Source organism: Ceratotherium simum, chromosome 5 (assembly GCF_057802395.1).
Source record: "Ceratotherium simum simum isolate JZ-2026a chromosome 5, ASM5780239v1, whole genome shotgun sequence".
NCBI lineage: Eukaryota > Metazoa > Chordata > Mammalia > Perissodactyla > Rhinocerotidae > Ceratotherium > Ceratotherium simum.
Genome location: NC_141904.1, coordinates 35833189 through 35850171, shown reverse-complemented (window position 1 = coordinate 35850171; position 16983 = coordinate 35833189). Strand labels below are relative to the sequence as shown.

The window sequence follows — 16983 nt, the reverse complement described above, 5'->3', positions numbered from 1 at the left end:
ATGGAGCAGGGCTTTTGTTACAGTACTATCCTCATTTAAATGGAGATAAAATTCCTATTTGGCTAGGTGTCTCCCCCCTCACTCACCCACAAAAAGTAAAAATGAGATTTCACTCTGGGGTAGAGACAAGGCAAAATAAAATAGTAGGTCTAAGCTGAACTAATCTAGCACTTTTTTTTTTTAATTTTTATTTATTTATTTTTGTAAGGAAGATCAGCCGTGAGCTAACATCCAATGCAAATCCTCCTCCTTTTTGCTGAGGAAGACTGGCCCTGGGCTAACATCTGTGCCCATCCGCCTCTACTTTATACGGGACGCTGCCACATCATGGCTTGACAAGCGGTGCGTCGGTGCACGCCCAGGATCCGAACCAGCGAGCTCTGGGCCGCCGAAGCGGAGCACGCGCACGTAACCGCTGCGCCACCGGGACGGCCCCTAGCACTTCTTTTTTACACATACTCTAAAACCTTTGTAAAAGTGAACAGAGAAGGAAATATGTGTTCAGTACTCTGTAACTCCTTTCAAAAATAAAATATTTGTTAAAGACAACACTTAACACAAAATTTGAATTAACTTTATTTCCCCCTACAGTCAACAACTTCTCTGCATTGAATTTTAAAGCAACAAAGTAAAATAAAATCCCCCAAATGATAAGGTATCAGAAATCCAGATTTAGTTACACTTTATTTGTGAAAATGTTCAGCCATTTTATTGGTCTGTAAAAGAACCATCATCTGGGTCAAAAATGAATTTTATAAATCAAAGAATATTTTACACTTTGGAAAAGAAAATCAGCAGTAACATTCTCATTGAATATTGTAAATTACACTTTTCTTCATAAAAGGTACATACTATTCTGCACATTTCCACCAAAAGCAGTGGTCTAAGTTATGCTTGTTTATATAAAAAAAAGTTATATCCTGTGGCAGGAAAACCCCTTTTCTCTTTCACTTTTACTAAACAACTGGAGAAAATTTTCAAGTCTATATAAAGTTGCCTATAAGCTGGAAAGTGAACATGTTCAATCTCCATTTATACTTTAGTGCATCTTTTGACAACTGTCACATTTTTAATAAAAGTAAGAAAATGCATATAGCATTAAAGAGTGTTTCATCAAATGCTTAAAGGATTAATAAAATATGGAGCAGAGGACAAAAATCATTGTGATGGATGAAACTGTTAAAATGAGAGAAATCCAGGCGAAGTTTACAAATCCTTTGTCATTTTGAAGAGTCACAGAAAATGAATTTTGGATACCTGTCCACTGTAAGGGTTTTTTCCTTAATCTTTTGCATGTAAACATAGTGCTAACCTCAGTACTAAGATACCAAACTTCATTCTGGTAAGCAACATTCTGTGCAGTTGCCACCATTTCCAAAGGATATAAATTTAGCCCTTGAATGAACAACGAATGAGATCTGCTCTGTAAGTACCTGGTGAAAACAACTGCTGACAGCAGCAATAATGTGTCAACATAACTACTCAGAGGTCTGAGTTACTCAGTTAGTCACTCAGAGGTCTATCACTGAAACAGCAGCTTCTTCTTAGAGCAAACAGTAAGCAATAGAAAATGGACATTTGATGAAACATTCTTTGCATTGGAGAAACATGAAAATAAATACAGTTCAAGGAATTATAATTACTTTTCTAATACCTCTTTCTCAGACCTGTACTAGTTTACTGGTTCAAGAAGCTCGCATCACATTTGTCATTTGTATTTTACATATTGCTATTTGGGTAGCTCAAATAAAATGCAGGTCTTGTAAAAGAATAAAAACATTGACAAGTATGCATGTGCCAGGGACCAAATTAGAGGGTTCTTTGGTGCAATTAGTCCAAATTCTCAGATTTGAAGGATATTATGTACCAATAAAAAAAATCTGCTGTTAGACATTTACAGCAGTGCTCTGTCCTGCTTCACATTACAAATTGAAAACAGCTGTTCTCAATAAGCCAATTTTATTTTTTAAATCAGGCATTGCCAGAAAATTTTGTACATTAACCTGGACCAGTGATGGTTCTGTACCCTCTGTTGCTGTGAAACATGACATGAGCTAAAGGCAAAGACCGGTTCTCACAAGGACAACTGCTTCAAGTTAGGAACCAGAACAGTGTATTTAAACAGTCTTCTTAGATATTTTCTTGCCTTTCTTAAAAACTAGCTTATTTTTAATGTAGCCACGCTTCCTTTTCGTAGTCTAAAAAGAAAACAGAACACATGGTGTTAGTGGTTTCCTACAGATTAAAAAAATATATACACTCATAGTTTACTGCATTGTGATAAAGCCCGTCTTAATAAGCCCTTAGCTCTTCCTATGGCTGGACTCTTTGAACAGTCAATGAGCACCATTAACTCTTCCATGCCAAGTACGCTGAGAGATCCAAGATAAACTAGCTTTAAGACAAAAGAACTGCCAAAGCATTCCTCAAATGCATATCATATATTCCTCACCATTAGGTGAATGAACCCACCTCCCCTCTCAACCACTAAATGCTTAGCTGTAATAATTACTCACGTGTCCAGGCATGACAGACTATAACACTGGACTAAGAAATCAGAAAATATTAATGATGCTCCTGGTTTAGCCTCCCAGAATTAGCTATATGTCAGAAATAACAAATTAACTTAGTAACTTGTGGAGCCCCAGTTTTCTTATCTGTAAAATGAGGATGATCGTACCTATCTACACATATGAAAGAGAAATAAAATTACTTGGCACATTCTCCAATTTAGGTATGAAAATAAGCACCTCTAAAAAATGAAAAACAAAACAAAAACCGAACATCAAGAAAAATACCCAACATTCCTTGAGTTTCATAGATCTTTTAAAAATAACACATTTTTCTTAACACTTTAGGATCCCACTAAAATACTTTCAACAGACGTTTTTCTGGTATAAGAAACAGATTACTACAATGCAGTGGTAGAAATTACTGCAAAAATGTTTGCTACGTTAGAATCCTACAACATAAATCCTATAGGCACAATGTGTCTGCCAATCTGACAGACACATTTTGTATGACAATCCGACATATGCATAGATACTGAAGAAAGCAAATATTTTTTGGAAACAAGTAATTTAATGCACCATCAAAGCACTGGGTTAGCAGAGGCTGAAGCCTCAAAAGATTGACCACTGAAGTCAATTTTCACATTTAAATACAACTCTTGGAGGAGGTTTCAGAATCTTAGGATAAATGCCATATAGTGTACATTTATTTATGATGATCAGTTTAAAGCAATTTATAATTTTTTCTAACAGGGACAAGGATACAAGGCAAAATGCAATCCTTCGTAAGGTTACAAAAATTAGCTACTGCTAACTTGTCCATCATATATATGGTACCTTATTGTTAACTTATTTTATTATGGCAAAAAGTAAAATATTTCAGAGGACACAATTTTTAAAAATTCAAACCAGATCAAGGAGTTAGTATCTTTATCATCATTATCAATAGATTTTTAACATGAAAGCTTTTCTACGATATCTTGTACAATGCCCCAGGTTTATGCAAGTATGTAACTAGTCCTAAGGGTGTTTTTCCCTATGGGCAGTGAGCCATGCCAAAAAGTCATTTCTGCAGCTCTGGACTACAATTCCTAGGGCCTCAGCCATGTCTGCTTTGCACTGGCAGGGAAAACTCCCAGAATGACTGCTGTACTCATACCATCCCCCCTCACCTCCTAAAGTAAAAACCAGGGTGGGGAGAGGAAAGCAAACAAAAAACATTCCTCTAGTGCTAGTACAGAACAGAGATCATAAAGCCATGGAAACCAGAAACTCAAAATCCATATTGTTGGCTACTAGAATATATGTTTTGGGCATTCAAAATAGACTAATTTTATTTATCCATTCACTTATTTATTTTAGGGAAATGATGGGAAGGCAAAAGAGGTCAGTAAGAAAATTCACTATCATCAGTTACTAAGTTCAATGGCCTTGTTTTTCAGAAAAGGTAGACCTTAACTGGGCTTAGATGTCTTAGGAGTAACTGCCTTGAGACTGGCAGTGTTTGCTTTGACTTCTGCACTGATGTGACTCACCAGTTTCTCCCACTATATGCCTTGAGAAATTTGATTTGTCATTTTTTAATTAATTAATTAATTAATTAATTTTTTTGTGAGGAAAATCAGCCCTGAGCTGACATCCATGCTAATCCTCCTCTTTTTACTGAGGAAGACAGGCTCTGAGCTAACATCTATTGCCAATCCTCCTCCATTTTTTTCCCCAAAGCCCCAGTAGATAGTTGTATGTCATAGTTGCACATCCTTCTAGTTGCTGTATGTGGGACGTGGCCTCAGCATGGCCAGAGAAGCGGTGCATCAGTGAGCGCCCGGGATCCGAACCTAGGCCACCAGTAGTGGAGCGCGAGCACTTAACCACTAAGCCACGGGCTGGCCCCTGATTTCCATTTGATGTAAAGACTGGGAAGTGAATTTGATATGACTAACACAGTGAGTGTCAGCTCTATGTGACATATTTCAATACATTAGTCTAGATGTGGCAATTTTATATCTGGCACATAAAGTATTCATTTAAAAATTTTCTATTTACATTTTATACAGCTAATATTCAGCACTTTTATACAAATTGAAATAATCTGTATTCTGAATATATCTGAAGCATATTTGAAGTAATGCAAATAGATAAGACAATTGCTTCAATGATTTAAAATAACTGATCTGAGCAATGTAAACAAGCATCTTTCAAGCCTTAAGACTGAAATCGGTCTAATAATAATTAGTATTTTAAGGGTAGTACCTTATAATACAACCTTAATATTTCATCTGACTGCTCATTATTTCTCATCTCCCACAGAGGGCAACCTATATAAATATTCATTTTTAGTAGTCTTTTATAGCAAAGATTAGATCTATTTGGCTTAAGTGAGCAATAACGACTTCCAATAAAATACTTCATATCTTATTAAATATTTATTTCAAAATGACTGCAATAGTCTCATCATCATAATTCCTGCCTACAGGCTCTGTTATGGTAATTATATTTAAAAACACTTAAGATAAATGATTTTTTTTTGATTCAGGACTCAACCAACTCAAGCTTATTCTTCATTCAATGAATAATATAGTAACATCATACTAAGAATGGAACATGAAAATGCAGTATAAATTTGCTTTGACCAAAAGATGAGGAATCAATCACATGGCATTACTTGAGTATTTGGCATTTTTACTTTTCACAAAGGTTCAGAAAGTGATGGCCACAGTCACATCTTACTTTACAAATAAGTCTTACTAATAGGAATGGCACAAACTAAAGCCAGAATGCCCCTGGAAAATCTCAACTTGGTTCACTAATAACCACTATGCTATCCAGAAAAAGCTGCTGCTTGGGAGAGCTGAGTGCTCAGTTTGAAAGGAATGCCCCTAGCAGGACAGCTTGATATTTACTTTGTATAAAAGCCATTGTCTTTATAGATCTGGTAAATGGAAATTTATTAGCAAATTTCAGTAATTATTTTTCAGACAAACCAACCAAACTTGAGTTACCCTTTTATAGACATAATTTCACTTGGCACCCACCTTTTTTGACAAATACTTCTGTTTTGGGAAAATGTTGGTGACTCGAGGTTTGTGGTCTAGTATCTCTCTATTATCAGGTGCTTTCACTTTATATATCCTTACAAGCCAGTGTTCTGATGTGAAGGCCTCCTCCAAATGCTTGAATTTAATATCCTTGTTTCCAATCTCAGCATTACGCGTTCGATCAAAACCTGGGGGTGTACGAAAATCCAGCTGCAAAAGCGACATTAGTATTAGATGTTAGCTGTATTGGAAAACATTCAGTATCAGAAGGTAGTAAACGTTATCATCAAAGTAAAACTCTCTCTTTAAACTAGGAAAACAGAATCAGAGTAATATATCATAACAGTTCTCATATACTGTTAACTAGATAGGAAGAAATCAGGAAGAGAGAAACTAAATACATCAGAATTAGAATTTCAGTGAACCCTTAGAATGGATGAGCAGCCTGCAGGCATAAAAAAACCAAAACAGCAAATTGAAATCCATCAAAGCCCTTTTTATAAGTATATAGAGAGAACACACAGAAGGACTTCTTTTTTGCCTCAGGGCCTTGCACTGTCTATTCTCTCAGCCTGAAAGTTCTTCATTCAGCTCTTTTGCACTGGTGGCTCCTTTCTGTCCTTTGGTCTCAGCCCAAATACCATCTCCTCAGGCAAACAGTTTCTTGAGATTGGTGGTTGAGAAGTCTCCTCCATTGTTTCCTTATCTTTTACTCTATAGCATTCATTCCTAAAGTTTTTATTCATTTTTAAAATTACAGGTTTCCCCTGCTATCCAAAAGTTCCCTTTATGCCACTTCGCTTTTACCAAAGACCTACATTAGTACCTGTTTTCACTAACCCAAAGAAATCTGAAGAGGAGTTTCACTTTTATGAAAAAGCAAAAAGTGAAAATGGGGTTCAGCATTTTTTTTTTGCAGTGAGCTGTTATAAGGCTCAGTAGTCAAGCATACTGTCATATTTCAAACCTTCCACATCAATCACAGAGATGACTAACCTGGACCTTTGACATAAGGCAGGCAGACAGAGCAGAAGGTGTGATGTGAGCATCAAGGCAGTTAGTGACCTGCCTGGATTCAGGTAAGGATGAGGTGTTGACAGATGACCCTCTTCCTCTGTCTCCTACACCCTAGTCTCCTGTACCTCCCACCACCCCATCCTCTGACGGCTCAGCATAATGCACCATCACCACCACTACCTCTCAGCCTTCCAGCGTGCTCGCTGTCTTCCCAATTCTAGTGAGTGAACCTACACTGTACATACATTATTTCTACTTTATACAGGCTGTGAATGATCAAAAAATTTTGCCACATAAATTAATGGTAATTGCGTCTTTGCTTTACCCCATTTTGGCTTACAAAAGGTTTCACAGAAACATTCTACTTTTGGATAGTGGTGGGATCCTGTTCCTGTATCCTCCACCAAGATAAAAGGAAAAAATGAGGGGAGAGGAGAAGAGCTTAAGAAATTCTCAGACTGTTTATGTTAACACACAAACAGAACATAAGAAGTGAATTCAACTTCAAAACAAAAATAAAAACCAAATCTACTCCAATGAGGGAATAACTTGTTCTTACATATCTGTACAATAGAAAAGTTATACTTCATGTCTTAAACATATATTATTCTTGAGTAGGGAAGGCATCAAAATAAATGCATGCTAGAAGCATGGCTTAAAACTCCTATAAAAGACAGGAAAAAAACATCCTTCCATGTTATCATTAGTGAACAGAGAAACTAACCCTTGACCCATTTTCTGAGGTAGCTAATTATTATGGTTTAAGTGCTTCTTAGCATGAGTTTAGAGACCAGGCAGTGGACTTCAAAAAAAATCAAAACACAAACAAAAACCTAAATCTAGTAGTAAAAAATTATTGTGTATTTTTTTAAAGCCATCTGCAGAGTAATTCCAAACGAGTAATGATGAAACATTATCTTGATCCCTGGTATTCGTATAAAATTAAACAAGCAATTTTTCCTTTGCCTTCTAGTATCAACTTAACCAGAAAGCAATATGGAACCAGGCAGTTTTCACTGAAATCTTAGTATGAAGGCATAACTTGGTATTACGGTCATACAATCTAAGAGCTATAAAGAACCTTAGAAATCAAGTCATCAGTCCAACCCCCACTATATACAGACGAAATAAAACAAGACTAGGGAGGATGTGACTTGTCCAAGGGTTACATGACTTGACAGAGCAGATCTAAAACCCAAGTACTATGATAGTAAGTCTACTGTCTGTACTTTTTGCCAGAATGCCTCTTTGCACATTCAATCATCTTGTGGACACTGAAGCTTCTGTACCACATCATTCTAATTTTGTAGGAAACTCTGGCCACATAGTCCTAGCTATCTGTAGTAATGGAGAACAGGGATACAGTGAATATGTGAAGTGACTACATAATTCAACTCTTTAATTTCAGGCTTTTCCCCACCAAGCAGCAAAGTAACCTACTTAAGATCACACTGTTCCCTAGCTGGGAAAACCTCTCCCCTGGAGAATAATGTCTTCCAAAAGCATGAGGTCAAAGGTGGGATGGTAAGCAAAGGCTGGATCTGAGCCTAGTGTTAATTAATATTTTGGAAAGAAATCTTTCACCTAAAAATTTTTTCCTAATTTTTCACATATAAGTTTCAGAAATCTAAATTTAATGGGGGGAGGGGGAGAGGGGGAATCTTTATATAAGCACATTTTTCTTTACAGTGCAACCAGAATATCACTATCCTGTTTTCTAGAGGCAAACAAAACTACTTTTAAAATATTCTTTTGAATAGATTATAGAAAAACTGATGTAACTAACCTGCATTTCTCCAAATCTGTAGTATGACATTTTATACATAAGGCAATTCAACAAAGTGGGGGATCCTGCTTTGTCTACACGGAATTCTCCTTGTGGGGTGAAATAGTCACTTTCCTACAAGAAAGAAACCAGAAGTTTCTATGTCAGTTCAATTTAACACATTCAAAGCTACAGGTTCCCCTTTTCATCGCCCCATAAGAACTAGCTTTCAGTTATCTTCATAAAGCCCTATTTAGTTACATCTCAAAAAAATATGGTATCAGAAGATTAATTTATAAATTTAACATGATCTCTAAAAAAACCCACAAAACTATCATGGGCGTTTTTAAAAGTTGAATCTGAAATCATTTATAAAAAATAAACAAGGGTATCTAAGATAGAAAAAGAACAACAGTCTTTTGTTGGAGTGAGGGAGGACAATTAATCCTACCTGATTTTAAACCATGTTATAAAACCTCAATTATTTAAAAAGAATAGTACCAACACCATCATTTAATACCAGGTAGGCTGGCTCTCTCCAACTGCTGCATCCTTACCCCCATTACTCCTTTTCAGAGTTTTCCTACAAGTTGTTCTTTATTTTTCCATATGAACTCTAAAATCAATTCTTTAGTCTGAGAGGGGAATATTTAGAAAACTTTTGCAGTAATTTTTATTGAGATCTCATCAAATTTGTAAACTAACCTCTAAAAGGGCCAATTTGGCACTATAGATAGAAATTCCTTGTCTAGGAATTTATCCTACAGAGATACTTGTACATGGGCAAAATAATAAGTGTAGAAAGTTATTTATTGCACTGAGACTAAAACTGGAAACAACCTAAATGTCCATCAATAGGGACAGGTTAAATAAATCATTTTTCACACACACTGGAACACACTGTGCAGCTGTAAAAAAAGGAATGAAGAAGGCTTCCATATTCTAATATGGAAAGATCTCCAAAATACACTGTCAAGTGAAAAGTGCAAGAAAAGGATGTATATTTTGCTACTAGTTATCTGCTTGAATAAGAATCTTAAGAAAATAATGATTTCCATGGACTTTCTTCTTTTTCTTTTCTTAGGAGGACGGGGTAAACTTTTACTGTATATTTCTTTATATTTTATTTCCTGAACCATGTGAATGTATTACCTATTCACCAAGTTTAAAAACACTGATTTGAAGAAGCACAGACATTTAGGATTTCTATACATATAAATGTTCAAAGCACCTATCTGGATCTATTACATGTTACAATTTTAACACTGCTAAAGCAAATCCACAAATGAAAATCACATACTGGGAAAATTAAATTAAGATTAATTTAATACAAGGAATATAATGTTTACTAATCACAGTTAAGGGAAAATGTCACAGCATTTACATTTGAACAGAAAATCTGGGCCTTACTCTACTTCATCCCTATCACGCAACACATATGCATACATTTTCCCAAAAGGTTCTTTTATTTTGGATCAGCAGTGAATCTTTCATCTTTTGTGCCATCATCATGTAAGCCACAATGCTGGGTGCCCATCCTCGATGAGCTCACAACTGAGTGGGAGATAGACCACAGAATCTACCTACAAAACAGGTCGTATATGATTTGATGACAAGTACAGACATCGATGCACCAGAGAAGGGCTTCTGGAGAAGGGACATATCTGTGGTAAGGAAGGTGTTCCAAGAAAGATTAGAGTATAAACACATGTGTCAGATTAATCAAGGAAAGAACCCACAAGGCAAGTTTCACGGGCTAGAGTAGATTGACAGAGTGATAAAAGGTTGTAAATAAGAGAGACAAGAGGCCAGCAAAGGAAAGCACAGTATTAAGGGGTTTGTGTTTCAAGCTAAGAAGTTTGGATTTTATACCAACGCTTCGTTACAGAGGTTATTTCGTTCCAGCCACTAGGCAGAGGCTTCATCTACATTACTACAAATTCTCAGAACAGCACTACAAATAAATTATTCCTGGCATCCCCATTAGTGATAATCTGAGGCTGCCTTAATCACCATTATAACACCAGAACCTAGAACAAGCCCTAGTGCTCAAAGCATATCATTCTTACCGGCCAAAAATGACTTGCCCATAGCACCAAACTGACAGTGGCAGGGTTTTAGTTCTAACTCATGTCTGCCTGGTTTCAAGGCCCTTTTCCCTAATCTACTGAAGTTCTTTAAGCTGTAAAGTGCCATCAATGTCATGTTAGACTGGGAGAGGCAACAAGACTAAGGCAAAGAGCAATTTCAAGTTTACTGTCCTATTTCAGGTTTACGATCATAAGGGTCAGTACCAGGGTGGAAGCAATGGAAATGGAAAGAAAGGGCTGAAGTGAGAGGCTACGAAGGAGTAAAAGCAAGAGTCTTGACAAGGGATTGCTTCGTAGGGGAGAACATAAGTATCAGGTAAGAGTTTTAAAACTGAGAAAATGCTTATAGTATCTTTAATAAATAGTAAAGTCAGAGTGAGGGACTAATTTGGGAGATAGCATGATGAAAACAAATATGATGCAATTAGCAAGATAAGAGAATTACTTAGACACTGAGCTGTCTTGCACACACCTGGAATGATCTAGTTTCTTACCCGAATGTCTTTTGGATGTTCCCCTTCAGCTATCCTAACCATCCAGAGAAACTTGTTGATGTCATCACCAGAATAGCCAATAACTCCTCCAAAAATAACCAAAACATAATCTACATCCAGACTCCTCATGATTTTATAGGCTGCTGTTTCATTTGAAGACATAGCTTTTCCCACCTACAAAATAAAAAGACAAGAATATGTGTATTTAGTCCCACAAGATGCTAAAAACAAAAGTGAATGTACATTTTTATCTTAAGATGGAATGCATCTCAAGAGTTTGATTTAACATGAAGTTCTTTTCATAGAAATGATTTGCTATGAATTCAATAAATTTACACACATCCCATTTACTACAACCAATTATAGCAGAAAAGTCAAAATCAGAATACATCTAATATTTTGCTAATAATTGAGTTTCATGAAATTAACATCTTAATTCAGCAGCAGGCTTAAAAGAAGCAGAATTTCTCAAACCTCAGGCCAGGGATAACCAGCGATCTAGCTAGCACAAATATATTCTCCTCAGTCTACCAGACATATTACCTACAACACTCATACAAACAGAATTCATTTGGTTAACACTCATTATCTATTTATTTATTATTATTTTTTAAATTTTATTTATTTTTTCCCCCAAAGCCCCAGTAGATAGTTGTATGTCATAGCTGCACATCCTTCTAGTTGCTGTATGTGGGACACAGCCTCAGCATGGCCGGAGAAGCGGTGCGTCGGTGCGTGCCCGGGATCCGAACCCGGGCCGCCAGCAGCGGAGCGTGCACACTTAACCGCTAAGCCACAGGGCTGGCCCTCGTTATCTATTTAAATCTTTAAAGAACAGAAAGGTGATTACCTTAATTCATGTAAACAAGTTATTTAATAGTTAAGGTGAACATAATCTGCATGCCCATAAAATACACTGTATTTGCTTTACATATTTGTGAATAATTCTCATAATTTATAAAATGGAAAATACAAGTCAAACACAGTATTTTAAAAGTTTCAGATTTTGCCTAATTCTCCAGTGAGCTAAATAAAAACCATGAGATCTGCCAGAAATCAGCCTACAATTCTGAATGATAAATAAATAAATATCATTCTTAAAAACAGAATAAATAAGCATAGCTTGAACTCACTTCATTGAATAAATATGTAAAGAGGTATTCTGAGAATTCAGCAAGCAAAGAGTACTTTCATCCACATTTTTCCTATCAATCACAAGTGAAACCTGATTCCTAAGTAGTAAAAGACTTGTAATTTTTGATCTTCTGTTTATCAAATTCTTACCAGTGCTATGTGGCTGTTATTCCAGGTGTTGTTATCCACCAAAGTAGTTCTATTAGCCATTCCAGCTATCTGATAGCCATAATCCCACCAAGACATCACTCGGGCATGTTCATCTGTATTTTGCCTTAGCCAAAAGTAAGCTTCTCTAAAATCATCTAAGATATTCCTGGTGCTGAAAAGAATCACAATATTCTTTTAAATGAGAGCTTATAAATGTGAAGAGGGTAACAAAATCTTGAGGTGCTAAACCATTGAATAATTTCACATTTTAAGGATAGTAGTTCAAAGCCTCAACGATGGGGTGGGGGATCAATGAAAAGCTAGACTAGCACTTCTTAAACTTTAATATGCACACAAATCACCTGGATATCTTATGAAAAAGCAGATTCTGGTTTAGTAGTTCTGGGGTGGGGCTTGATATTTTGTAAGTCTAACCAGCACCCAAATAAAGCAGAAGCTGGGATGGGAGGGTGGGGAGGCAATATATAAATCAGCTGTTCTTAAATTTTAGCTCCATCAGAATCACCTGCAGGGCTTATTAAAGCACAGATTGCTGGCCCCACCCCCAGGTTTCTGATTCAGTTGGTCTAAGTGGAGTGTCAAGAATTTGCATTTCCAACAAGTTTCCTGGTAACGATGATGTCCTGTGTCCAAGGACCACACTTTGAGAAAAACTAATGTATATGTTATGATGCAAAGATATTCTGGAAAAGAGCATGAAAGACAATGATTATTACCCACCTCAACCAAAGGGGCTCGGCTGGGGAAAGGTCGTAAGAAAAACATGGTAGATTCATATGCAGAGCTTCACAAACACCTATCTTTGAATTCTATCTTTTGAGACAGAAAAAAAAGAGTAGGTATAAAATCCTCTTGTAGCCAAGTTACTTTCTTACCCATCATGATTGTAAGAGGCCAAGACCACACTTGGACTGGAGTAGGCATTGCTTGTGACCCAGGTACAGTGGACTGCAAACATCATCAATAGCATCAGCATCAACATGGTGACAATGCTTTTTATATTAGGACCTAATCCCTCTTCGGTTTTTTCCTGTTCAGTCACATGTTTCCTCACTTTACCTGCCTGAAGATATAAAAAACTAGTTAGACAAAGTCATCATCTGACTTGCTTCATTGAGACACTCAAGGGGAAAAAGTTGGGAGAATGTTAATCTATCAATTTGATTCTTTGTGTATTCTTGTGTTGCTGATACAATGTTTTCTAAAAATTATTAAGGTAGATTCTAAAGTCAAATGTGAATGAGAAGGCTTCCTGGGACTATATCCAATCCAGGAGCTAGTCACAGAGCAAAATATCTCCAGTAAGAAGCTGCTTTCAAACCCAGCTGTCCTTATGTTTTATGTAAATATAAAGGAGATAACCAAATGGCCTTGTTCTGGCAACCTTTTCTTATAAAATCTGAATTCCTCATCCTGAAAATGGCAATGTCCAGCTATAATTCAGACCATGTAGGACTTAAGCATAGGAAAAAACCACATTAACAGAATCAGTCTTCCACTTTCCAAACTCCCAAACCAATAGATCTGTTAAAATTAATTACATTTTTGAAAACAACAACGAAAAACCGTACCAAAAACTGGAAGAGAGAACAGAGTTCTAAATTGCAAGGCTAGTTAAGAAACCACAAAATAAAACATAACAACCACAAACACAAAAGCAGATATGTGCTTTATTAACGCAAATCTGTATGAATTATATTGGACCCATAGTAAGGAAAGAATTTTAAAGTCAATACTTATACTAGGAAGTTTCATTGCTTATTGGTATTTAAAAACCCAGTTAAATGTAGTTTAATACATCATTCAAGACAAGTGCTCTAATTCTTAAAAGTCTTTTCCATGCTTGCACCAAATATAATCCTGCTGTTGCCTGGGAGGTTAGAAGTGAATTACATTATATCAGCCAGCCCCCTTGTGCTAACAAACTGGAGGCTTTATTTTTATTTAAAAATTTTTTTTTTGCTGAGGAAGATTGGCCCTGGGCTAACATCCGTGCCCATCTTCCTCTACTTTATACATGGGACGCCTGCCACAGCAGGGCTTGATAAGCAGTGCGCAGGTCTGCACCTGGGATGGGAGGCTTTATTTTTAAAGGCACTTTATTCCCTTTATTTTACAACTCAATCAACCAAATACTGAAAAAGTTTACACTGAATATGGACCTCAAGGATAAGCACTTGTGCACATGGTTTCAGAATGGCTTATAGTGCTAAATTTTATGTAATTTAGTAGAGCACCTGGTTTTTTCTCTCAAAAATGGAGGGGGAGTTGTACATAAAACCTGACCTAAAAGAACTGAGAATTCCTTCTCTGATTACATTCTATTTTCTTACTCTGAGCTAAAATATCAAACAGGATTCAAATTTGAGGCAAATAGTAGAGACCAACTAGAAATGTCACGGTTTGTCTAAATCCTTGTTTCAACACATTTCTTAATATGTATAGTTCTTACTGTGGTGGAAAAATAAAGCACATAAAATTTTTAAAGGCCTTACTTTAGATTTCCCACCTTATCATACAAATTTCCCGGGTTTCTTTTGTCATCCTCATCACTGCTGTCCTCCACAGGTGGGTTTTCCCTTTTCATGTCATCCCCCAAATAGTGCTCAAAAACATTTGAGAAGGCAATTGCAGACAGCATACAGACGACTGGAGTCAAAGTCAACATCAGCCGCACCATCACTCCAGCAAAGTAGACAGCGCTGATTGCATACAGAGCAACTGCAAAGACAAGTTCTCTTATAACACTTCAGAAAAGAAAATGTTCACAGGAAACTGAACTAAATGTTTAATACCATATTATAAATCAAATCTAAAAATAGACAAAAGTCTCAATAAAGAGCTAAACGTTTTAAATTGATAATACTGACCGATTTAATAGTCATATTTAGAAATTATAACTAGTGTTGACTAAATAAACACTATATGTCAACAGTTTAGAGAAATGTATCATGATTGAAATTTAATTACAGTTATTATGAGGAATGAGAATTCATTATTTGTTAATAGTATCACATATTAGAAAATCCACAGCTGATGGATGAAAACATATTTGGTGAATTATATTATTAGGCACAGTAAATTTATAAAATCAAAGTCTATGAAAAGCCAATGCCAATATCTGCCATAAAATCTGCTTTAAAGTAAGAATGAGATGAGAAGAATATTAATTTATTAACCAAAGGAGGAAACTGTGACGTTACTGCCAAGAGACTTTTTAAAAAAAAATTGAAAGTAATTTCCAACAGCCAAAGCCTTCCAGATAATATGCTAACCACAGGCAGAGGCTCTACCTTTCCTGGGTGAAGGCTATATGATTTTACAAAGTCAGTGAGTCATCTGAGCTCCTATCTCATTTGAAGCTAATGAAAATTTTTTTTCCTGACCACAAAACACATTATATTCTTAAGTGTATAGCTCAATGAATTTTTATATATGCACACATCTATGTATTTACTACCCATATCAAAATACAGAACATTTTTATACCTCCTCTTCCCAGTCAATAACTGCTCCCCCCCTATAAAAAAGCTAATCACTACTTGGACTTCTAAAGCATTAACTTAGTTTTCTTTTTTCTTGAACTTTATACAAATGAAATTATACAAAATATTCTCTTTTGTACTGGCTTCTTTTATTTACCCATGCTATTCTTTTATTAATTGCCATGTTGTATTCCATTGTACAAATAGATCAACATTTATTTATCTATTCTACTGCTGATAACCTTTGGAATGTTTCTAATTCGGAGCTATTATGGATGAAGTTGCCATGTGCATTCTTAAATACATCCTTTGTTGGACATGGACATAGGCACTCACTTCTCTTGGGTATATACCTAGAATTAGGATTGCTGAGTCATGAGGTGGACTGTATGTTTAAGCTAAATCTTTCTGAACGATGCAATATTAACATGGCCTTATCCACAGTCCACTGATCTATATAAACTAGAGACGAATGAGTCCTTTGGTTTGAACCCATGCAGGTGCTATTTTTTCTCTCCTGACTTTATTCTGGAATAGTACCTTGAGTGTCCCTCATAGTCCAGGTCCCATATTTGTACAAGTTCAAGTCCTGGTACTACAAATTATTTCCTTGTGTGACCCTGTGCATGTTACAAAACTTTTTGCAGTTTCAGGTTTTATCACATGTAAAAGAGCCACAGCAGGGGCTGGCTCCATGGCTTAGCGGTTAAGTGCGTGCGCTCCGCTGCTGGCGGCCCGGGGTTCGGATCCTGGGCGCGCACCGACGCACCGCTTCTCCGGCCATGCTGAGGCTGTGTCCCACATACAGCAACTAGAAGGATGTGCAGCTATGACATACAACTATCTACTGGGGCTTTGCGGGAAAAAAAAATAAATCAATAAAATTAAAAAAAAAAAAAAAAGAGCCACAGCATACTTCTTGTGATAATTGAATCATGTATAAGTCATTGGTATCTGCTTATTTTGTCCATTTATATTTTGAATGTCAGATCCTAAACACTTGGCTTTAAAATAGGTTGTATTTCTAAGTCTTGTTAGTTGGAAATATACACAAATCTACCAGTGAAAAGGGTGTTTACTTAAAGGTAATTCCTATTACAAAATATGCTTTGCACTGAAATTTGGATGATGGACGCTCATGCAAACTTCTTCCTATTTAATCAGATCTAACTTAAAAAATGAAGTCAAGACTATACTGCGAACAAGGTTATAATTTCCAATTCTCAGCCACAGACTAAGAACATTAACTTCTCAAAAACCATTATAAATTGAATGAAAA

General features: G+C 36.2%; 1 protein-coding gene across 2 annotated transcripts in view; it reads right to left on the bottom strand.

Moving 5' to 3' along the window:
• Positions 1-552: 552 nt before the first annotated feature.
• Positions 553-16983, bottom strand: part of STT3B (STT3 oligosaccharyltransferase complex catalytic subunit B) — a 114293-nt gene continuing 97862 nt past the window's right edge. The window contains exons 10-16 of one of the 2 annotated variants that reach the window (XM_004419454.3): positions 14729-14940; positions 13095-13282; positions 12199-12370; positions 10915-11088; positions 8352-8465; positions 5546-5758; positions 553-2198 (exon numbers count right to left, since the gene is read on the bottom strand). In XM_004419454.3, the coding sequence (XP_004419511.1) occupies positions 2118-2198; positions 5546-5758; positions 8352-8465; positions 10915-11088; positions 12199-12370; positions 13095-13282; positions 14729-14940 (1154 nt within the window). In that variant the 3' untranslated portion in view covers positions 553-2117. The remainder of the gene's footprint in view (positions 2199-5545; positions 5759-8351; positions 8466-10914; positions 11089-12198; positions 12371-13094; positions 13283-14728; positions 14941-16983) is intronic. The other variant, XM_087430664.1, reaches the window with a different exon arrangement.